The following is a 23,758-nucleotide window of genomic DNA, read 5'->3' as shown; positions in this document are numbered from 1 at the left end:
ATAGAATGAGAAGTTCTGAACTGTATACTGAACTCGTGCTCTGCCCTCTGTTTTAGGGAACTATTAGCAAAAGATCAAGGGAGAATTCTCTCTGCCTGTCAGAGCCTAAAAGTAATAAATACATTCATTTTAAAAGTCAGTGAGTAAGGCCAGGTGTGGTGGCTCACGCCTGTAATCCCAGCACTTTGGGAGGCAGAGGCGGACGTATCACCTGAGTTCAGGAGTTTGAGACCAGCCTGGCCAACATGGCAAAACCCCATCTCTCCTAAAAATAAAAAAGTAGCCTGGTGTGGTGGCAGACACCTTTAATCCCAGCTGCTTGGGAGGCTGAGGCAGGAGAATCACTTGAACCCAGGAGGCAGTGGTTGCAGTGAGCCGAGATCTCGCCACTGTACTCCAGCCTGGACAACAAGATCAAAACTCTGTCTCAAAAATAAATAACCAAATAAAATAAAAAGTCAGAGAGAAAAGATTTAAAGCTCTAAGAGACAGACAATCTGAATGGTTTTTTCCAGGAAAAATCCCTTTGTTTTCTGCTTATGACAGCATTAAGTAACATCAGACATATCCTATACAGTTTTTTCTACCCTTTCTTAGAAGGCAAAGTTTCTCCTTAAAATGTTCAAGTGTTTCAAAGTTTGGGGGACTGTGATTCCAGGTCCACTGTCCTCTACTACCTTCAGGGAAAAGGACAAATGAGGTTCTTCCATGGTTAGGTACTCTGGGCATGATCTGGTCACTGTTTCTTCCCCATGAGGTAACCTACTTTCCTCTTTTTAATTCTAACCCAATGAGCTTGCCAGAGCATCAGTGTCTGTGTCATTAGTTTGCCAGGGCTGCCCTAACAACATACCACATACTGCGTGGTTTAAACAACAGAAATGTATCATCTCACAGTTATGGAGGCTAGAAGTCCAAGGTCAAGGTGTCAGCAGGGTTGGTTCCTTCTGAGAGCTGTGAGAGAGAATCTGTTCTATGCCTCTTTCCTAGTTTCTGGTGGTTTTGTGGCAATATTTGGTATTATTTGGCCTGTAAGCACATGACCCCGATATCTGCCTTCATCTTTACATGGTGATATCCCTGTGTGCATATCTATGTCCACACTTTTTCTTCTTATAAAGATACCAATAATATTGGATTAGGGGCCCACTCTACTGCAGTATGACTTTATCTTAACTAATTATATCTTCAATAACCCTATTTCCAAAGAAGATCACATTCTGAGGTACTGAGGGTTAGGACTTCAACATATGAATGTTGGGAAGACACAACTTGACTCAACACTGTGTAAGGCTCAGAACCCAGCTAACCACCTGGTAATACCTATGAGAGCAAGGTGAGGAGGCAGAGCAGATTTGAGAAAAAGGGCCACCAGAGGCATCAGTTGTGTTTATACTTTGAAGAATCTGGCCACTCTGAGAGTGAGCATTCTACCAAGGCTACTCCATGCCTGCCTCATCTGGGAAGTGTCACTACCCACTCATAAAAGGGCAGGTGAGCAGATACTCACTTGAGCAGGGAGTCTTCTGGCTCTTAGAATCATAAGTCCTTGGAATTCAACATTCTGCAGCACTGAAAAACTTTGTAGACCAGGCCCTGGTCTAGCAGCCCCATGGCTGTCTGAGTAGATATAATCAATAGGCACCTGACACTGGGGAGCTCCATTACCCACATCACCGTGGCCATAGTGTGAACAACCACAGAGAATCAGAGTTACTATCTGCCACCCACTGCCCACACTTTCCACTGGTCTTGTAACCAGGCTAATCCTTAGACAAACCAGGCCTACCAGATATAGAAATGTCCAACCCTGATCCTCATTTCTACCACCAATCGCCAGCCAGAGTTGTCCAACACATCCCTTCCTCTAGTACCTAGGCTGCTGACTCCGTATGTGGTCTGCCAAGAGTTCTTGGCATAGGAGACAGAGGAATTATCCTCACATAGGTAATGTGATTGTTCCTTCAAATCTTGGATTCAAGGCCCACGTCTCACCCAAAAAAAATAGATGTCCTTACTCATAAAGCCAGAAGCTCCCTGAAGAAATTTATTTACTCAACAGTGATGGTCATTGAGCATTGACTATGTGTCAGTGTTAGAGTGCAGTAACAGAGTAGACATAACACACAAGGTCCTTGACCTCGTCAGCTTACATTCCAGGGACTGATGCAGTCAATAAACAAGTAAAGGAAAAAACACAAATTACATACAGTACTCTGAAGGAAGTTGACAGGTTGATGAGTTAGTTAATGGTAAAAGCAGAGATGAGGGGGAAGGAAATGTCTACATTATATAGGATAGTTAAGAAAGGCCTCTCTGAGAGTCATTTTAGCTCAGTCCCAAGGGATGAAAAAAGAGACAGGATACATAAATGTGGAATAAGAGTGACCCAGACATGGGTAACAGTATGTGCAAAGGCCTTTTGGTGGGACTGTGCTTGGTGTGTTTATGGAATAGTAGGAAGCCAGTGTGTCTGGAGCAGAGGGAGAAAGAGGAAGCATGGTAGTAAGTGAAGTGCAAGAGGCAGTGGGAGATCAGATAATGTAGTGCTTTTTAGGTCTCATTAAAAAGTTTGAATTATATTCTAATTTTGATAGGAACTTATTGGCAAGTTTTGAGTAAAACAGTGGTATGATCTGACTTGATATATTAAAGGATCACTCTGGCTGCTGTGTGGAGAATAGACTGTAGTAGAGCAAGAGTGAAAGCAGGGAGACCATTAGGAGGCTACTGAAGTCAGCCAACAGAAAATGATGGTGGCTCAGCCCATGGCGGAGGCAGTTAAAATGGTTTAAAAAGAGAGAGAAGAAAAGAAAAGAAAGCAGTCAGATTTGGGACGTATTTTTGAGGTGGCATGAACAAGACTCAATGGATTAGATGTGGAGGGTGAGAGAAAGGGAAGAACGAAAGATGGCACCTAAGTTTGCATAAAGCTGTGTGCAGAGGAGCCATTTCCAGAAGAGGAAAGACTGCTAATTATTACCTGGCAGTGGAATTACAGGGCCCTCTACTGAGGTCTCTATGTTGTGATGCTAACAGCTCCCATAAGCCCTACCTTGATAGACCAACTCAAAAGTACCTAGGTAACAAAAATCCAAGCCAAGGATCCTAGAAGCCCATCCACCTCTGGGCGATGAACAACATGGGGAAAACAGTATTTCAGACCTACTTTTCAGCCTATGCAATTCCCTATCAATATTTTTACTGTTGATGAAGGAAATCTGTAAAACTTGCTAGCCTGAGACAGAGTATGGTGGTCAGTCACCCTCCTACATGACATGCTCAAACTCAAACAGGCTATCATATGAGCCTTTTTCGTCTGTCCTATGCTGGACAAATGTGCTATGCCTGTGCCAACTCAAGGAAATATGTATCTGAAAAAATAAAAAAGAAAGAACATATGCTTCAGAGTCCAGAAGGCATAATTTCCCAGGTGAAATGCTTTGAGTATTGTTAGACAAAATATCTGTTTTTACACATGAAAAAATGCTTAATAGTCATAGGGAAATGCACATCAAAACCACAGTGGAGTATCACTTCATTTCCAATAGGATGGCTATGATCAAAAAGACAGACAATAGCAAGTGTTGACAAGGATGTGGAGAAATCAGAACCTTCATACACTGCTAGTGGGGATGTAAAATGATGCAGCCTCTTTGGAAAATGGTCTGCAAGCTCCTCAAAATATTAATCATAAAGTTAAATATGACTCTGCAATTCCACTCCTAGGTATATTCACAAAATAAATGAAAGCATATGTCCACACAAAACTTGCACACAAATGTTCATACAGCATTATTCATAATAGTCAAAATGTAGAAACAACTCAAATGCCCATTAACTGGTGAATGGAAAAAAATATGAGGTATATCCATACCATTGAATATTGTTCAGCAATAAAAATAAATGAACTGCTGATGCATGCTCCACATGGATGAACCTTGAAAACATTGTGTAAAGTGGAAGAAGCCAGTCACAAAAGGCTGCATATTGTATGATTCCATTTATTTGAAATGTCCAGAATAGGCAAATTCATAGAGGCAGAAAAGAGATTGCTGATTGCCAAGGCCTGGAGTGCTGTGGGAGGAACGGAGAGTATGGTATTTCTTTTGGGGGTTATAAAAATGTTCTGGAATTAGATAGTAGTGATGGTTGCACCACTGTAAATATACTGAAAACCATTGAATTGTATACTTTTAATGGGTGAATTCTATGGTATGTAAATTATATTTCAATAAACGGGTTTATTTTATTTTGTTTTGTTTTGTTTTGTTTTGGGGACAGGGTTTCACTCCCGTTGCCCAGGCTGGAGTGCAATGACGCGATCTTGACTCACTGCAACCTCCACCTCCTGGGTTCAAACAATTCTTGTGCCTCAGTCTCCTGAGTAACTGGGATTACAGGTGCATGCCACCACGCCTGGCTCATTTTTGTATTTGTAGTAGAGACGGAGTTTTGCCATATTGCCAAGGCTGTCTCAAACTCCTGAGCTCAAGTGATCCACCTGCCTTGGCTTCCCAAAATGCTGGGATTACAGGCACCACACCCAGCCCAATAAAGCTGTTTAAAACAAATGTTTTTTCTCAAATGCCAGTCTCTACAACCTTCTAGAACAGTGCTGTCTAATAAAACTTTCTGTGATACGGAAATGTTCTGTATCTGCACTGCCTAATATGGTAGCAACCAGCCACTTGTAGCTATTGAGCACTTAAAATCTGGCTTGTGTTCCTAAGAACTGAATTTTTAATTTAACTTAATTTTAATTAATTAAAACCTAGCCACATGTTGCAAGTAATTACCATATTGGACAACTCAACTCTTGAATTCATACAGAAATTTAGAGTTTCTACTCAAAGTTTATCCTCCACTTCTCCTTTCTCTTGGAATCAGTTTCTCAAGAAAAGATAGACGAGGCAGGGTGGCACACGCCTGTAATCCCAGCACTTTGGGAGGCTGAGGTGGGAGGATCACTTGAGCTCAGGAGTTCAAGACCAGTCCGGGCAACATAGCGAGATCCTGTGTCTATTTAAAATTTAAAAAATAAAATTTTTTTAAAAAAGAAAAGATAAGGCTTTTTCTGAACCCTGGCTACACAAACACCTTTCAGAAGAACTTCTTTACCTCTACACTCCTACTGTGTCCTGACTCCCCCAACCTAGTTTGTCTCTATAGCATAAAGACTGATTTTCTGACATGGCTCTGGGGCTATCCTGTGTCAAAAGGATTCCTGGTCAGGTTGTCTCTGCATATGTGACAACTCAGGAAAGTTCATTCCGGCCCAGATTGACTAATTGACTATCCAATATAGGAGAAAAAGTTACTGACTCTAGAGGCTAGGTGCCTCAAAAACCCAGCCTCCCACCTCAAGAATGTCACAAAACCCCAGTCTCCCAACTCAAGAATGCTCCAGAACACATGTTACACTCTTTCAGCCAGCAAAGCCTGTCCTACTCCACTTGAGATGTGAGTGTGTGTGTGTGTGTGCCTATGTGTGTGTGTGTGTGTGTGTGTGTGTGTATACATGGTATGAGCAAGACCTTAGGACAACTACTATAGCCCTATGTCTTCAACCCAAATCTATCCATACCCATTACATAGCCAATAGCCAGCACCATTAAGAGGAAAATCATGTTATGGACTGAATGTTTGTTTCCCCCTCCCCTTAAATCCTATGCTGAAGCCCCAACCTCTAATGTGTTGGTATTTGGAGGTGTGGCCTTTGGAAAGTAATTAGGTTTACATGAGGGCATGAAGGTGGAGCCCCTATGATGGGATTAGTGCCATTATAGAAGAGGAAGAAAGCAGAGCTCTCTCTCTGTCTCAGCCTTGTGAGGACACAGAGAGAAGGCAGCTGTCTACAAACTAGGAAGAGGGCCCTCCCCAAGAATTGAATCATCTGGCACCTTGATCTTGAACCCTCAGCTTCCAGAACCATGAGAAATAAATGCCCATGGTTTAAACCATCCAATCTATGATATTTTGTTTTGGCAACCTGAGCAGACTAAGACAGAGCACTAGGAAACTGAGTCCCTTGTACAGCCTAAGTCCTAGGCCCTCTTCTCTCATTTATGCCTTATTTTTTATCTCCTGCTCCATTCTGCAACTATTCAGCTCTTGACCTCAGTCTTCATCTCTTCTTTCTGGCTCTGCTCTCACCCCATAGACTTTAATACAGATTTGGTTTCTCCTTCTCAACCCTTGATATTCTTCTATGGAGACAGTTTTGCTCTACACTCTGGCTCCTCCCAGTTAGAGCATCTCTGAGTCACCCTCTGCTTAATCTGGCCTTAATCTCTCCCCAATAATGACCCTCACAGTTGGGAGGCTGGTGACTCATCTGGAGCCTGAAGGGAACTGAACCTTAGTTATGCTGTTGTTTCCAAGGACAGGTTTTTTTTTTTTTCCAAGAAGAAAGTAATGAATTTCTTGGTAATCAAAGAACAATTATAATTGAGTGTTTGAGAACCTACAAAAAAAAACTCGTTTGACTCATAAATTTGAGACTTAAACAGTCTGGAAAACCTCGTGACTGCTTTAAATTGACCTCTTCAGGTTGAGGACCTGCACATCTATCATAAGTTTCACAGACCATTGCAAAAATTAGCCGGGCATGGTGGCAGACGCCTGTAATCTCAGCTACTCAGGAGGGTGAGGCAGGAGAATTGCTTGAATCTAGGAGGCAGAAGTTGCAGTGAGCCAAGATCGTGTCACTGCATTCCAGCCTGGGCAACAAAGCGAGGCTTTGTCTCGAAGTAACAATAATAATAATAATAATTTTCATTGACCAGTGATATTCCTCGCAAACCCATGCAAACTTTTCAGTACCACACACTCTTCACTTTTTATTCCATGACTGCACTAGATTCCTATATTCCACTATTCTAGATTGCTCTATACCATGCCCTGTAGCCCTTCACAAAAACCCAATGGAGTTTGTGTCATATACCCCACCACCATACAGGTGTTGAAAGTTTTCATCATTTAAAATTGCATGAATTCATTAAATCAGCACATATGAACCAAGTGCCTAAACTATGTCAAGGCCTGTGTTGGATGCTTTGGATAAAGAAATTGGGAAAATACAGTTTCTTGCCCTTGAGGAAACAGGCAGAGGAAAAATAAATCAACTTCTTAGCAGGTAGGTCAGGCCAGATGACAAAGTTGCCACTGTACCCCGTAGGCCCCATTTCAATCTCTATTATAAGAAACATGGTTCCCCATCAGGCTCTGCATGCAGCAAGAAGCCAGCGTTTGCTCTTGATGGCGATGATGATTTGGTATTTTTGCAGATTAGCTCTTACACCTGAGGACCATTCAAATTAAACCCCAGGTCAATTTCATCAGGCATTGTCACTCACTGGCATTTATGACATTTTAGCTAAGTACTTATGTGCTAAATGAGCAAAGTTATCAACCGAATTTACTTAATATGGACAAGATTTCAGTTTACCAAGACCTTCTCCTGAAGTCTCTAAATTATCAGCTACTTGAGTGAATTGTCTTAATTATCTACTGCAAAATAGAGATAAATTATATTCATTCCTGTCATAGAGTCTAGGGAAGGTCTGGGTGCTTCCAGAATATATGCCCATTGCTTTATGAATCTGTTACCAGCTGTTTGCATGCCTCAGTTTCCCCATCTGTATTCTATGATTCTTGCCATGTGCATATAATGGAGATAGAAAGATGGTATCACAATGCTTCAGACAGCTTTAAATAAAGCATTATGGAGGAGAGGAAACAGCCCAAAAGAAAACCCAAATCTTCTGTTACGTGTGCATTAGCTGCCAAATGGCATTTCAGAGTTGCTTTAAGAAATGTCAAAGGCAGTAGTCCAAGTTACTGCCTGCTTGAGGCCAGTTCTCTACCAGTAGTACAGAATACTGAATGAATGAATTCACTTACTGACACTTCAGCTTCTTCTGTAGCCATACTGACCGAAAGGTGACCATTAAGAGGCAGCCCAGCAAATCTCCATTGGTAGTATTTTTCAAATGGTTTATTTCTATAACCTACTATACATGAGACATTGAAAGAGATAATAAGAATATGTTTTCTTACCTGAGAGAAAGATAAAACTCGACATGAGAATCAATCCATAAAGCTTCTGATATATGATGCGCTCTTTCATTGTCTAAGTCTGTGTTTAAAAAGTCAAAAATATGCCCAGCTCAGATTCAGAAAAGACAATTTCTAAGTGTATGTGACCACACTTCTCCTTTGCATTCCACCTAAGGTTTTTTCCTATTGCTTAAAGTCATGTCAGCCAACCACATGATAGGCATTTACCTGAGATACCCAGCCTGGCTGAAACCTCACTAATGGATTTATCTATATACTAGCTCAACAAATTTTATTGAATCCCTTCTGTGTGCAGGACACTGTGTTGCTCCCTGGGAATACAGTGCTGAGAAGACAAGACACAGATATCTGCCATCATAGGACAGTTAGCCCTGTGGGGAGGAGAGACATTAAATGCATAATTACAAAATGTGAGGCCAGGAGTGATGACTCACACCTGTAATCCCAGCACTTTGGGAGGCTGAAGCGGGTGGATCACCTGAAGTCAAGAGTTTGCGACCAGCCTGGCCAACATGGTGAAACACCATCTCTACTAAAAATACAAAAAAAAACACAATAATTAGCCGGGCATAGTGGCGGGCACCTGTAATCCCAGCTACTCGGGAGGCTGAGGCAGGAGAATTGCTTGGACCCGGGAGGCGGAGGTTGCAGTGAGCCAAGATTGCACCACTGCACTCCAGCCTGGGCAACAAATGCAAAACTCTGTCTCAAAAACAAACAAACAAACAAACAAAAAACCAAAGTGTGATACTTTCAACCCTAATGCACAAACTTCAATTCAACTACTTGTAGTTGTAATGATCCTAAATTTCTTGAAGGACTGTTATGCAAGAAGACCTTGTTGACAAAAGTAACTCATCAAATCATTTGTATTTTTAAAGCAGATCCGTTTAGAGAAATCTAATCACCATTTCATTACACATTTACCCAGCTTCTCTCATTAATTAATTGTAACTATAGTGTCTTATGTGGAAAATGCACTGAAAACCCCCTTTTCTCCAAACAAAACGGTGTTAAAACTGCAAATCCGACTGAAACATGTTACAGAAAATTGGCGGTAGGGTGCTGATGGGCATTTCTGATTTTAAATAAAATACGCTTCTGAATGATTTACTACTGATTTGAACACTTCCTTTTCTATAGGATAATGCAACATATTGTATTTCTTTCTACCTCCACGTGGGATTTAGAGTGAATAGACCCACTTTACATTTAATGTAACAGAAGCCAATTAGGAAGTCAAATGAATCTTGGGCTTGCTATGAACACCAGCCATTAATCAGGCTCTTCATATTTACCAAGGATTCTACTGCCATTCTCATTATAATAATAACGGAATTTGTATGAGTCGGATGGGTTTTCTAAACTATGAACTTAGAAGTAAGGGGGTGTCTAAATCTTTTATGACTTGCAAAATGAAATGCAGCTTAAATTTATAGTGCTATAAGAGGACTAGGCTGAGATTCAGTAACTGGCTGTGAGGCCATACATATTTCTCTTCCTTAATTTCCCTGGGCCTCAGTTTCCTTATCTGTAAAAATGGAGATAATAATCTGCCTATTTCCCAGAGCTGCTCTCGAAGAGGATCAAATGAGACGATGCTTCGAAGGCAATTTTCAAAGCATAAAGTGCTATAGAAATGGATATGATTGCTATCTATAAAATGGAATTTTCAGCAGCAAATAATCCAATTTATATTTTTCTTACATTTCCTCTAAACTTTTATAACAACTTCAAGGTATGTTTCAGAAACTTACCTGGTGCCCAATAAATAAATCATGGGACATTTACACAACAGAATACTATGCAACCATTAAAAGGAATAAAGGCCGGGCATGGTGGCTCATGCCTGTAACCACAGCACTTTCGAAGGCCCAGGCGGCCGGGTCACTTGAGACCAGGAGTTCGAAACCAGCCTGGGCAACATGGTGAAACCCTGTCTCTACTAAAAATACAAAATTAGTCGGGCATGGTGGCACATGCCTATAATTCTAGCTACTTGAGAGGCTGAGGTACGAGAATCACTTGAACCTGGGAGACAGACGATGCATTGAGCCGTGTTCACGCCACTGCACTCCAGCCGGGGTGACAGAGCGAGACTGTCTCCAAAAAAAAAGGAATAAGGTAAGTCTATATATAAGGCATGAAAATGTGGGTTGAAGAAAGGGGGTGGGGCTTGATAATTTTTCCATACTGTTCTGTACTGTTTGGTTATTTTACAAAGATTATAAATTAGTTACATAATTTTAAAAATCAAAGGACAGGAGAAAGGAAGAAAGCAAGAGAGAGGAAGGTAAGGAAGATAGGAAGGGGAGGAAAGAGACAGGAAGGAAAAATGGGAATTAAAGGTTTCCTTTATACTTCCTATGATTGTGTACTGTTTGTTTTTACAATGAGCATACGTTACTTTCATAATTTTGAAAAAACATAAAAGGAAGGAAGGAGGAAAAGTAAAGAAAGAGGAAAAGAGAAAGAAAGGGTGAGGATTAAAGACGTGAATTTTATACCTCACACAATTTCAAGCAATTTGGTTATTTTATGATGCATATTTCTTAATTTTGTGGTTCAGAAAAATTTAAGGGAAAGAAGTGGGGGGAAGAGAGAAAGAAGGAAGGAAAGGAAAGAGGGAGGGAAGGAGGAAGGGAGCGAGAGAGACACTTACCTGAGAACTGGACTCTTTTAACTTTCCAACCCCAAATGACCAGATCTTGCCTCTAAATTCCTAGGTTTGATGTGAAATGAAAGAAGCACAAAACAGGAGATCTTGCCTCATTTTCTGCTGTCCATGCCTCAGTCACCTTCTTTTCTGCATCAAACCAGCCTCTCTGCTCTTAGCTTTATGGGGCTTATTGATCCGGGTAGATCCTCTTTTTGTGGCTTGTAGCACGTCATGGGGCTGCTCTCCTGAGCATAAAATCAGCATGGGCAAAGTTCTCAGGTTATTACAACCCTGCAATAACCCATTAATTTGAGGGCTCTGACCCAGTTTTCACTAAGGATTATCTTCAGTTCCTAGTTGATTATTGCTTTAATTAAATTGGATATATTAAAAGGGTACTTGCTTACTTGACTAAGGCTCATTTCACTTTATTGAGAAAGTGGGGAGGAGGAGGGGTAGTGTTCAGAACTATGAGCAGAAAGCAGAGGCCAAGGAGGCATGAACTTGTTCACATCTTACTCCATCAGTAAGGTGAAGCCAGCTATTTACCCGCACTGGACATTCATTCTTCAAGTCACCTCGAAAGTAAATAGATTTACTGAACTGGCTTTATGTTCATCTCAAGAAGGGGATGTGGTTTTTGTCCCAGAAGGTGTCATTACAGCCCCTTAGGGGTGACAGAAATACCATCAAATCCCATGGAGGATTCAGAGATGATCCCTGTCAGCCTCTGAACTTCACAGGTGAGGCCCCTGAGGTTCCAAGGGTAGAATGACTCGTCCAAAGTCATAGAGCTTGTGAAAGGTAAAGCAGGAGCTAGAACCAAGGTGTTTTGACTACCAAACCAGTGCATTTTCCTCTTCATCTCATATCTTCAATGGAAAATTCAGTCTCATAGGAGGCTGAGTCGACCCAGCTTAAGGCCAGGATTCTTCACAGGGGAACAGAGAAGGAGGAGGTGTATTGGAATCATCCATGATTCACCCCAAAACCCACAAACTGTGATCAGTGTAGTGCATAAGAACCCAGGCTTTGTGGAAAGACAGGCTTGAGTTTGAGTCCCACCTGTGTGACTTGTAGCCAGTTCCCTAACATCTCTGGAGCCCCCAGTGTCTTCATTTGTAAAATACTGACCATGGAACTCACTTCATATTGCTGTGAATATTACATAACACACCGTATGTAAAGTGCTTGGGCCAGTGCCTAGCACCAGGTTCCAGCACCACGGCTCCTATCTAGGACTCTACTACTTCTCCTTTCCAGTAGGCACAAGGCTTAGGTTTTGTGACCCATCCCCAACGTGGGGTCACACAGCCTACAAGAAGATGTAGAGCCATTACCAAGAAACATATTGACACTTCCCTGGCATGTGTTCATATTTCACACCATGCCTGCTCATTGATCTGTCTCCCTCACAACACTAAGCTCTGGTAGGGCAAGAACTCCATGTTCTCCAGTGGTTCGCATGCTGTCTGGCACATAGAGGGTGCTCAATCAATACTTCATAAACTATACCTTTCTCCCCTACTAAAGTGTAAACTTCCTGAGGACAGGGAAACACATCTTGTTCTTTCTGTCCCCTGACCCAGGAGTTAGTACGGTGCCTGACACATAGTAGGTGCTTAATTAATGTTTGCTGAAATGAAGAAAATAATTTAGAGGAGAGTTATTCACATATACTTAGAGATGTCATCAAATATCTCTGGAAAAGGATCCTGGTAAGACTAGCTGCTTCTAGAGAGGGAAACTGAGGGGTTTTGGGTGGGAGGGAACCTCAGTTTTCACTGAACAGGCTTTTGTACTATAAGAATTATAATCATCTGCATGTGTTATTTTTTTCAAAGAAAAGCACTGTATGTTTTATTAAAAATCCAACATAGCACAAATGAAATAACTGACTAGAAAATTAAATTGGGACTCTTTTGTCAGGAAAACATTTGTCACCTGGGAAGGCTTCAATGGGTATCTTTCATTCCCTGGAAGGTTATAAGGAGAATGTTGACCATCTGCTCTCCATATCTACAGAGAAGTAGGAAATTGACTGAAATCGCAGTGGGAGATGTAAGTTAGATATAAATAAGTCATTATTGACAATAGGAATTGATAAGCGCCAGAAAAGGCTATCACGGGATGTTATGAGCCATCCATGCCTGGAAACTCAAAGGCCTAGGTAGCCATATGGCTCTGCTGATTTACTTGTCCTCCCACAGAGAGGGCTGAGCTGATTGACTTGTTGCAGCTCTGTCCCTGTTTCTAACACTAAAAGACCCTTAATCTGTTGAAGGTCCAAGCTGTCTTCATTCCCTCTCCCTTTCCTGGTATGAGCATCCCACCAGGCCAATTGGTGGGGAATAGCAAGCCAGCTATTGAATTTGGAGCTTAACCGTAGAAACAGCAAAAGGGTCCAATGCTGGAGGAAAAATCATCTGTGCTGACAACTCCTTAAGAGATTTTGAAGGACAATTTTAATTATATTTGATTGCCAACTTAAAAACTACCACCCAACTACGAATGATTACCTGCTCATTGTCATTCCCATGCATTCCTTTATACTTTCACTACATATGTGGGCATTCCTTAACAGTGTGTAGTATTATTTTGCATAGTGATACTACATGTTTTTAAACATCACATAAATTTGCCTGCCTGTCTGTCTGTCTGTCTGTCTTTCTTTCTTTCTTTCTTTCTTTCTTTCTTTCTTTCTTTCTTCTGTCTTTCCTTCGAGAAAGGGTCTGGCTGTTGCCCATGCTGGAATACATTGGCACAATCAAGGTTCACTGCAGCCTCTACCTCCCAGGCTCAAGCAATCCCCCCACCTCAGCCTCCAGAGTAGCTGGGACCATAGGCATCCACCACCACGCCTGGATAATGTTTGTATTTTTTGTAGAGATAGCATCTTACTATATTGCCCATATGGTCTCAAATTCCTGGCCTCAAGCAACCCTCTCACATTGGCCTCCCAAAGTGCCAGAATAACAGATGTGAGCCACTGCAGCGGGCTCAGGCTTTTAAACATACTATAAAAGGGGTCATATCACAAGAGAGACAGGACACCACAGTAGCTAATAAAACAGACTCTGAAGCCAGACTACTTGGTTTTCCTAATGTCTCACTGCCTCAGTTTCCTCATCTGCAACATGGAAATGATGATGAGGAGGAGGAGGAGGAGGAGTTAATGGTGGTGATGATATCCACCTCTATTATTTGTATAAAATCAATGAGATAATATATGTAAAGCACTTAAAACACTACCCGGTACATAATAAATGCTTTATTAAGTATTAGCTATTATTACCTATTCTTCTGCAACTGATATTTCAAGCATAACAGTATCCATACAGTCCGCAATCATTTGAGTGCCCACTGTGTACAGGCAACATTCTGAGATGCTAGGGATTCAGCAGCGAACAAAACAGATAACTCTATCTCCCCTCAAAAAGTTTCTGTTTTAAGGTTGGAACAGGTCAGATTAATAGATATGAGCCCAGTAGGCAGAGATTCTGCGTTTAATGTTGCACCTGGGGGAGTTAGAAAAGGCTCTAGGCGGGCCCAGGCCTAGCAGCTCCAGCCCAGCAGCAGCTGCACTGGCGGCGGCAGTTTGCTCGAGGCCCTGCGCCCCCTGCAGCCCCTCCCCGGCGTGGTGCGGGGAGACGCCCGCCCACAGCTGAGCCCGGGGTGGCCTTTGACTCGAGCCGGCCCGGCCGCCCCAGGGCTGTGCGCGGCCCGCGGGCCTCGCGACTCTCGCGGATCCGTGACCCGGCCGTCCTGTCCAGAAAGTGGTCGTCCTGAGCGCCACGGCTCACTCCCTGTGCAGTCGGGCCTGCCCGGCACACAGAAGCTAAAGGCAGATCCAGAAAGCCTTTTTGCAAAACTAGAGAACATTGGGAAAGGCTCCTTTGGCGAGGTGTTCAAAGGCATTGACAGTCGGACTCAGAAAGTGGTTGCCATAAACATCATTAATCTGAAAGAAGCTGAAGATGAGAGAGAGGACATTCAACAATAAATCACAGTGTTGAGTCAGTGTGACAGTCCATACGTAACCAAATATTATGGATACATGAAGGATGTATGAAGGATACAAAAGTATGGATAATAATGGAACATCCTGATAGAGGCTCCGCACTAGATCTGTTAGAACCTGGCCCGTTAGATGAAACCCAGATCGCTACTATATTAAGATAAATACTGAAAGGACTTGATTACCTCCATTGGGAGAAGAAAATCCATAGAGACATTAAAGCGGCCAGCATCCTGCTGTCTGAGCACTGCGAGGTGAAGCTGGCGGACTTTGGCATGGCCGGCCAGCTGACAGACACCCAGATCAAAAGGAACACCTTCGTGGGCACCTGGTTCTAGATGGCATCCGAGGTCATCAAATAGTCGGCCTACGACTCAAAGGCAGACATCTGGTCCTTGGTCATAACAGCTATTTAACTTGCAAAAGGGGAACCACCTCATTCCAAGCTGCATCCCACGAAAGTTTTATTCCTCATTCCAAAGAACAACCTACCAATGTTGGAAGAAAACTACAGTAAACCCCTCAAGGAGTTTGTGGAGGCCTGTTTGAATAAGGAGCGGAGCTTTAGATCCACTGCTAAGGAGTTATTTAAGCACAAGTTTATACTACGCAATGCAAAGAAAACTTCCTACTTGACTGAGCTCATCGACAGGTATAAGAGATGGAAGGCAGAGCAGAGCCACGAAGACTCCAGCTCTAAGGATTCCAACTCGGAAACAGATGGCCAAGCCTCAGGGGGGGCAGCGATTTGGGGGACTGGATCTTTACAATCTGAGAAAAATATCCCAAGAAGCTTGAGAATGGAACTCTGTAGCCATCGGACGTAGACAGAAATAAGATGAAAGACATCCCAAAGAGGACTTTCTCTCAGTGTTTATCTACAATTATTTCTCCTCTGTTTGCAGAGTCGAAAGAGAAGAGCCAGGCGTGCGGAGGGAACTTGGGGTCCACTGAAAAGCTGCGAGGGGTCACCTACCTGGCGGAGGAGGCGTGTCCCGGCATCTCCGACACCATGGTGGCCCAGCTTGTGCAGCAGCTCCACAGATATTCTCTAAGTGGTGGAGAAACTTCATCCCACTGAAATTCCTTTGGCATTTGGGGTTTTGTTTTTCCTTTTTTTCTTCTTCATCCTCCTCCTTTTTAAAAGTCAACAAGAGCCTTCGCTGACTCCACTGAAGAGGTGCGCCACCGGGGGCCACACCAATGCCGGACGCCTGTCCAGGGACACACACAGTCCTCGCTGTGCCGCAGCCAGATGAAGTCTCCCACATGGGTGGGGAGGGTCAGCTCCTTCCAGCGATCATTTTATTTTATTACTTTTGTTTTTTAATTTTAACCATAGTGCACATATTCAAGGAAAGTGTCTTTAAAAACTAAAACAAACCCTGAAATGTATATTTGGGATCATGATAAGGCAACTAAAGACATGAAAACTCAAGTATCCTGCTTTGAGTTGATAACTTCCTGTGGGAGCTGGAGAATTTTCAGGAGGATGGGTGTACAGATTTGTATATAATGTCATTTTTGCAGAGACCATTTCAGTGTACATAAGGAATCACTGTGTACAAACTGGCCAATTGCTTCTGTAGATAATGACAGTGGAGTAAATATTCGACAGGCCAAAAAAAAAAAAAAATGTAAAGTCTCTAACAGTTTTGGGGTTTTTGTTTGTTTTGTGTTTCTATTTAGTTTTGGTTCATAAAATTAAAACTAATTAACCAATTTTTAGAAGTTATGTTCTACTGGATGTAGACAGACAATAAACAAACAAAAAAAATAGATAAAGCATATAACATATTAGAAGGTGAAAAAAAGCCATAGAGGAAAGCAAAGTGGGAAAGGGGTATAGGGATTTCTGGAAGGAGGGTGGGGAATGCATTTTTATTTTTATTTTCGCTCTGTGGCCCAAGCTGGAGTGCAGCGGCATAATCTCAGCTCATTGCAACCTCTGCCTCCCGGGTTCAAGTGATTTTCCTGCCTCAGTCTCCCGAGTAGCTGGGATTACAGGCATGCACCACTACACCTGGCTAATTTTTGTATTTTTTAATAGAGACGGGGTTTCACCATGTTGGCCTGGCTGGTCTTGAACTCCTGACCTCAGGTGATCTACCCGCCTCATCCTCCCAAGGTGCTGGGATTACAGGCATGAGCCACTGCATCCAGCCGGGAATGTAATTTTAAATAGGGTGATCTGTGATGTCCTCACTGAAAAGTGACGTTTGAACAAAGACCTGAAGGAAATGAGGGAATAAGCCACGGGGATAGTTGAAGAAAGAGTGTTCTGGGCAGGAGGATATAACCTGAACTCTGCAGGGTGCTTGGAGCCTTTCTAAGGGCAGTATTGAGGTCAATGTGCCAGAAGCAGAGTGAAGAGGTGAGAGAGGTGATAAAAAGCCAAATAACACAGGGGCTTGCAGGCTGTTTTAAGAACTTTGGTTTTACTCTGGAGAACAGGGAGCCATTGCAGGGTTTTTAAAAACTTATTTTGAAATAGCATCAAACTTACAGAAGTGGTGTAAGAATAGTACAAAGAATTCTCATTTATCCTTCATCCAGATTCTGCAAATTGTTAACATTTTGCCACATTTGCCTTATTTCTCCTTACATATATTTTTGAAGCATTTGAGTGTAAATTGGAGACATCCTGTCCCTTCATTCCAAATACTTCAGCAGGCATTTTCCTGAGAACAAGAGTAGTTTCTTACGTAACAACTAACAAAATAAGGAAATTTACATTAATGCATTACCACTTCATATACAGTCCACATTCATATTTAGACAGCTGTCTCACTAATGTCCTTTATTGCATGTTTCCCTCTGATCCAGAATCTAATGTAGATCCTGCTTTTAGTTGTCACAGTTTTTCAGTCTCCTTTAATCTAGAAATGTTCCTAAGCCTTTCTTTGACTTAAATAACACTGACATTTTTGAAGCATACAGGCTGGCTATTTTATAGAATATCCCTCAATTTGGGTTTGTCTAAGCTTTCCTCATCACTCAGGTTATACTTTTTTGGCAGCACAGAAGTGATGTTCCATCATTCTCAGTGCATCACATCGGCACGTGCACGATGTCACTTTGTCCCATCATTGAGGATATTAACTTTGATTACTTGGTTAAGGTAATGTTGACCACATGTCTCCACTGTAAAGTTATTTTCCCATTTGCAATTTATAAGTGATTTGTGAAGAAATGCTTTAAGCCTGTGTAAATATCCTGTTCCTCCTCAAAACTTCAACCTGCTGGGCACAGTGGCTCACACCTACAATTCCAGCACTTTGGGAGGCTAAGATGGGTGGATCACTTAAGCTCGGGAGTTTGAAACCAGCCTAAGCAACATCATGAAACCTCATTTCTAGAAAAAATTAACCAGGTGTGGTGGCACACACCTGTGGCCCAGCTACTTGGGAGGCGAGGTAGGAGGATTGCTTGACCTGGGTTGTCAAGGCTGCAGTAAGCCAGGATCACGCCACTGTACTTCAGCCTAGGTGACAGCGAGACTCTGTGTCAAAAAAAAAAAAAAAAAAAAAAAAAAAAAAACTTCAACCAATTGTTTTAGTATTCATTGTTAATTTTTACCTCATGGTTGTCAAATGGTGGTTTTCTACTCCGCCATTTTTCTACATGTATTAGTCAGCTTTCTACTGAAAGGGAGAGTTTTTTCTTCTCTCATATTTATTCATTCATTCATTTTTATCAGTATGGACTCACGTATTTCTATTTTAATTAGTGAGTTACAATCTACTACTATTATTATGTTGATGTTGAATTTGTTCCAGATTTGTTTAATGGGAGCCCTTTCAAACTGGCTTCTGTGTCCTTTTGACATATATATACCTATGATTTTCTGAGCACTTTCTTACACTCTTGCACAAGATGTTCCATGTTGAATCTTGCATTTTTCCTTGCCTCATACCTAGAATCCACCATTTATCTAAGGACTCTGGTTCCTTTTAGAAGAAAATCATGTCTAGAAACCAAGATTTGAGTAAAGCCAGAGTTCTGAGCAAAAGAATAACATGATAAGACATGTTTTAAAAAGATCACTTAGGCTTCTATGCTAAAAATTGACTCTTAAGGGGACAAAGGAAAAAGCAGGAAGATGTATCTGTGTTAACAGAGTAGATTTCTTTCTCTGCAATGCAAATCTGACCATGTGGCTTTTCCGTCAAAATTATTTGACAGATGATACCACTTATAAAGTTAAAACCCTGTGGCACTGCAAGAAAAGCTCTTCTGTGATCCGGTCCCTTTTGGACTTTCACCCTTCCTTCCTTTCTTCCTTTCTTTCTTTCTTCTTTTAAGATTGAGTCTCACTCTGTCACCCAGACTGGAGTGCAGTAGCACCATCTTGGCTCACTGCAACCTCCACCTCCCAGGTTCAAGCAATTCTTTGCAAATGCTGCTCCTTTTGCTTGCCCCCCAACCCCTTGACCACCTCATCCTTCGTGACTCAACACAATACTCTTTTTCCTTTGTAAAGCCTTCCTCGAACAATTCTCTCCATTTGCATCCCATCCCAGGTATAAATTATTATTCAGGTCACTGTGTTATTACACACTTCATCATGGAAACATACTGCCTCTCCTTCAGTCACCTTTCTGGAATCCTAGGAGAGAAAAAATTACCTTCCGAGGTTCTTTTTATCCTGATATATCAAGGATGATTGGTTCTGTTGGCATGAGGCCCAAGGAAGTTCTGATTCACTACAGCCTCGCCCCATAACACAAGTGAAACCCCAAGGCTGGAGGGCTGGAGTCCTTGACACAAAACAGGAGTAGCAGGGCTTCCAGGAGGGCAGAGGCCTGCTCAGATAACCCTGGAGATATGGGTAGGCCAGACTTCAAAGGCACATGGGACAGAGGGAAGAGAGAGGCAGGCTTGTCTGACTAGAAGACATAACTCAGTTGAGTTTTGAGACTTCTATAAGAACATTCACCTTCCCTGGCTGGGCGCGGTCCCATCACTTTGGGAGGCTGAGGCAGGCAGATCACCTGAGGTCGGGAGTTCGAGACCAACCTGGCCAAAACAGTGAAACTCTGTCTCTACGAAAAATTAAAAAAAAAAAAAAAAAACAGCTGGGCATGGTAGTGGGCGCCTATATTCCCAGCTGCTTGGGAGGCTAAGGCAGGAGAATCACTTTAACCCAGAAGGCAGAGGTTGCAGTGAACCAAGGTCACGCCACTGCCTGGGCGACAGAGCGAGAGTCTGTCTCAACAAAACAAAACAAACAAACAAAAAATAACATTATCCTTCCCTTAGTGACCTCCAAATCTTATCAAACCCAACAATAGACTTCTTCCTCTTGTTATCTGCCAGTGGACTAAGGTCATCCAAGTAGGTCACACCCTTCAAGGCAGCTAGAAAACTGTAAGGTGCCTTAAGTTAGTCCTCTTGAAGAGGTCTAGCTTTCTGAAACATTTCCTTCACTGTCTTGGAGACGAATCTGATTAGCAGCCCTTGGCACCCATCAAAGTTCTCTAGTGTCATTGCCCTCCAGCCAAAGACTACCAGGAACACACCTGTAGTTGAACAAGTTGGGCTTATTACTTGTTGCAACAGGGCAAAACACACACCATGGGGCACCTCAGTAAGAGGGAGTTAGAAAAGACATATTACAGGATTTGGGCTTTGGTTGGGTGATTCAGGAGGGTTTAAAGAAGCAAGGGTTCTGGCCGGGTGCAGTGGCTCATGCCTGTAATTCCAGCACTTTGGGAGGCTGAGGCCAGCGGATCACAAGGTGAGGAGTTTGAGACCAGCCTGGCCAACAGGGTGAAACCATGTCTCTACTAAAAATACAAAAATTAGCCAGACATGGTGGTGCGTGCCTGTAGTCCCAGCTACTCAGGAGGCTGAGGCAGGAGAATCACTTGAACCCAGGAGGCAGAGGTTGTGGTGAGCCGAGATGATGCCACTGCACTCCAGCCTGGGCAACAGAACGAGACTCTGCCTCGGAAAAAAAAAAAAAAAAAAAAAAAAAAAGCAGCAGCAGCAGCAAGGGTTTGCTTTAGATTTAGTGCTGTCAGAAAGTGAGGACAAGTTTATCATTGGGTATATCCGAAAGTCCTACCTCTAGGGAGGGAAAACTGAGCAAGACTGAAGCTGTAATTGGAAAGGAAGCAGCAGTCACTCGTCTTATCAAGGAGAAGGAAATGTTTGGCATTTTGTGGTCTGCACAGTGATCTTGTTTTTGTCTGTGCTTAGACATAATTATGAAATGGCCTTGTTTTGTATTACTTTATCACGATCTTAGAGTCAACTTATCTGGCACTGATATTTTGTAAGATCCTTAATGTCCAATAGGAGAATAACTTGAGTCTAGCTTTGAGTGCCAGGCCAGCTTGTACCAATGCTGAGGCCTAGCTGTGAACATCTCACTAGTTCCCAGATGTGAGGGGCTGTTTCTTTCTGCTTCTTTTGGTCAAAGGCAGACAAAGTCAGGCTGCAGGATGTTACTCCATGATACCCAGATTTTCCCCATTGCTGATCAGGAGCTGGTTTAGAGAATGTAGTCTGTACTTGGACTGAGGTTAGTCCCTCCAGCTTGCTGCAGGATGAGTTGTTGCATTCTCTGATATGAAAATGGCTGTATGGTAAAAATTCAATATAAAAGGACTCTGGGAAGATAGTATCAGCAATCTTAATTGTAATTAAGAAAAGCAGCTATCAGAAATGGATATCGTGGCCAGGCGTGGTGGCTCACACCTGTAATCCCAGCACTTTGGGAGGCCGAGACAGGTCAATCACTTGAGGTCAGGAGTTTGAGATAAGACTGACCAACATGGCAAGACCCTGTCTCCACTAAACATAAAAAAAATAATAATAATAATAAATTAGCCAGGCGTGGTGGTGGGCTCCTGTAATCCCAGCTATTAGAGAGACTGAGGTAGGAGAATCCCTTGAACCCGGGAAGTGAAGGTTGCAGTGAGCCGAGATGGCGCCACTGCACTCCAGTCTAGGCAACAGAGGGAGAGTCCGCCTTAAAATAAAATAAAATAAAATAAAATAAAATAAAATAAACATATCGATAAAAGGTCTCGAAGTTATGGACCTAGATTATGAAACCCAGGCAATGAAAATATATCCCAGAATGCAACCAGGTCTATTTGAGACAACCAGATGGCTTTTTCTTTTAGCACACTCACAAACAGTTCTGCTTTCCCTGTAGTACTTACATAGGTGAAACGAGTAATATTTGCTACAACACAAACTCCCTCTTGGCTGGAAGAGGAAAGTAAGGGCTATGTGATTGCCCATGACAACTCTAGTTAATGAATTCTGAGTAGTTTCTTGGGCTTTCAGAGCAGGAGTGTGCCATTTATGACTTTTGCTAGTGTTAGAGACAAGTTTCAGACCACCATTCTAGTTGTATTACGCCCACTATGGGATTTGCAGTTTCCAGTGCAAGCATAAAGAGGGAATCCAGGTCAGGGGCGGTGGCTCACGCCTGTAATTCCAGTCCTTTGGTAGACCGAAGTGGGTGGATCACTTGAGGTCAGAAGTTCGAGATCTGCCTGGCCAACATGGAGAAACCCTGTCTCTACTAAAAATACAAAAATTAGCCAGGTGTGGTGGCTCATGCCTGTAATCCCAGCTACCTGGGAGGCTGAGGCAGGAGAATCGCTTGAACCCAGGAGGCAGAGGTTGCAGTGAGTTGAGATCGCACCACTGCACTCCAGACCGGGTGATACAGTGAGACTCAGTCTCAAAAAAAAAAAAAAAAAAAAAAAAAAAAAGGGAATCCATTATCCCCTTGGAAATTCTCTTCAATAACCTGTGTTTGCCTCAGTTTGGAGGCTTCTGGGTGTTCTCTGGGAGACACGGTCACAGAAAGGATGGTAGTTTTAAACCTTTAATGATTACCCTGAAAACACAGGATAAGGTGGTGTGTGGCAGGAGGTATAAGGTCTTCTTATATTAAAAAGGTATATAAGGAGATATATAAGCAGTAAGACCTGAGTGGAGCACAGATTATATTTGGAGTATAACTATCATTTACTGCAATAGAAGTGAGCCAATGTGTGGCTTCTGAGATAGACAAGTCCCTTTAGTATAATTTTAGTATAATTAAACAGCTCCTGCAAAGAAGGTTGAAGAGAACAAACTGATCATTGCACCCAGATATTCCCAATGTTAGTGTCCACTCCTGATTGACTACACCTTGCTGATAGGATTATAATGACTTCAGTAGAAGCATTTTGTTGATGTGAGGTCAGATCCAATTTTTACAAAACTAAAAATTGGGATTAATACTGTGAGGGAAACGAGTACCAGAAGAGACCTGTAAAAGGGAATCTACCTCCTGAAGTTTTTAAAGGAAGAGCTATTACATTTTTGTCAGCAGGATTAGGCAGGAGTGGGGGTGACATAAGTAGCAATCAGTTAACTTCAGAGCCATAGTTATGGGAAAAAGTTAAGTGGTGGGAGACCATAAGGAGACAAAAATAATAGGATGCAGCCTGGGCAACAAAGTGAGACCCCATCTCTACAAATAATTTTTTAAAAATTAGCTGGGTGTGATGGCACACACCTGTGGTCCCATCTATTCAGGAGGCTGAGGCGGGAGGATTGCTTGAGCCCAGGAGGTCAAGGTTGCAATGAGCCATGATTGCATCACTGCACTTCAGCCTGGGTGACACAGCAAGATCCCATCTCAAAATAATAACAATAGTAATAATAATAGGATGAATAAGGGATCATTGCATTACTGTTCTAGAAGACGTCTAAGTAGAATAATAAGCAAAGTTAGTAGAAGAGTAAAGGAACTGAAAAGGGAGATGAAGAATCATAAAATTAATCTTGTTCTGTCATATTGGGTGGGAGCTACTCACCCTCTGAAGCCAGCAATTTCTGGAGGATTTTTTTTTATTATTGTTACAATTTTCTCTTTTTTTTTTTTTTTTTTTGAAACAGAGTCTTGCTCTGTCACCCAAGCTGGAGTGCAGTGGTGAGATCTAGGCTCACTGCAACCTCTGCCTCCCGGGTTCAAGCAATTCCCT

The 23,758-nt window shown here is 42.4% G+C and overlaps 2 protein-coding genes and 1 pseudogene across 3 annotated transcripts in view; 2 read left to right on the top strand and 1 right to left on the bottom strand.

Annotated features, from left to right (window-relative positions):
* Positions 1-10,891, bottom strand: part of ADGRG4 (adhesion G protein-coupled receptor G4) — a 113,855-nt gene extending 102,964 nt beyond the window's left edge. Inside the window, exons 1-2 of one of the 2 annotated variants that reach the window (XM_050777198.1) lie at positions 10,745-10,891; positions 8,062-8,140 (exon numbers count right to left, since the gene is read on the bottom strand). In XM_050777198.1, coding sequence (XP_050633155.1) covers positions 8,062-8,131 — 70 coding nt within the window. In that variant the 5' untranslated portion in view covers positions 8,132-8,140; positions 10,745-10,891. Of the gene's footprint in view, positions 1-8,061; positions 8,141-10,744 lie in introns of those variants that run through there. The other variant, XM_050777197.1, reaches the window with a different exon arrangement.
* Positions 1-23,758, top strand: part of MAP7D3 (MAP7 domain containing 3) — a 195,566-nt gene that overhangs the window by 100,160 nt on the left and 71,648 nt on the right. The gene's annotated exons all lie outside the window — the stretch shown is intronic.
* LOC126945905 (serine/threonine-protein kinase 24-like) lies at positions 12,737-15,534 on the top strand (annotated as a pseudogene).

The sequence above is a fragment of the Macaca thibetana genome, chromosome X (assembly GCF_024542745.1).
Source record: "Macaca thibetana thibetana isolate TM-01 chromosome X, ASM2454274v1, whole genome shotgun sequence".
NCBI lineage: Eukaryota > Metazoa > Chordata > Mammalia > Primates > Cercopithecidae > Macaca > Macaca thibetana.
This window is presented reverse-complemented; position numbering and strand designations above follow the sequence as displayed.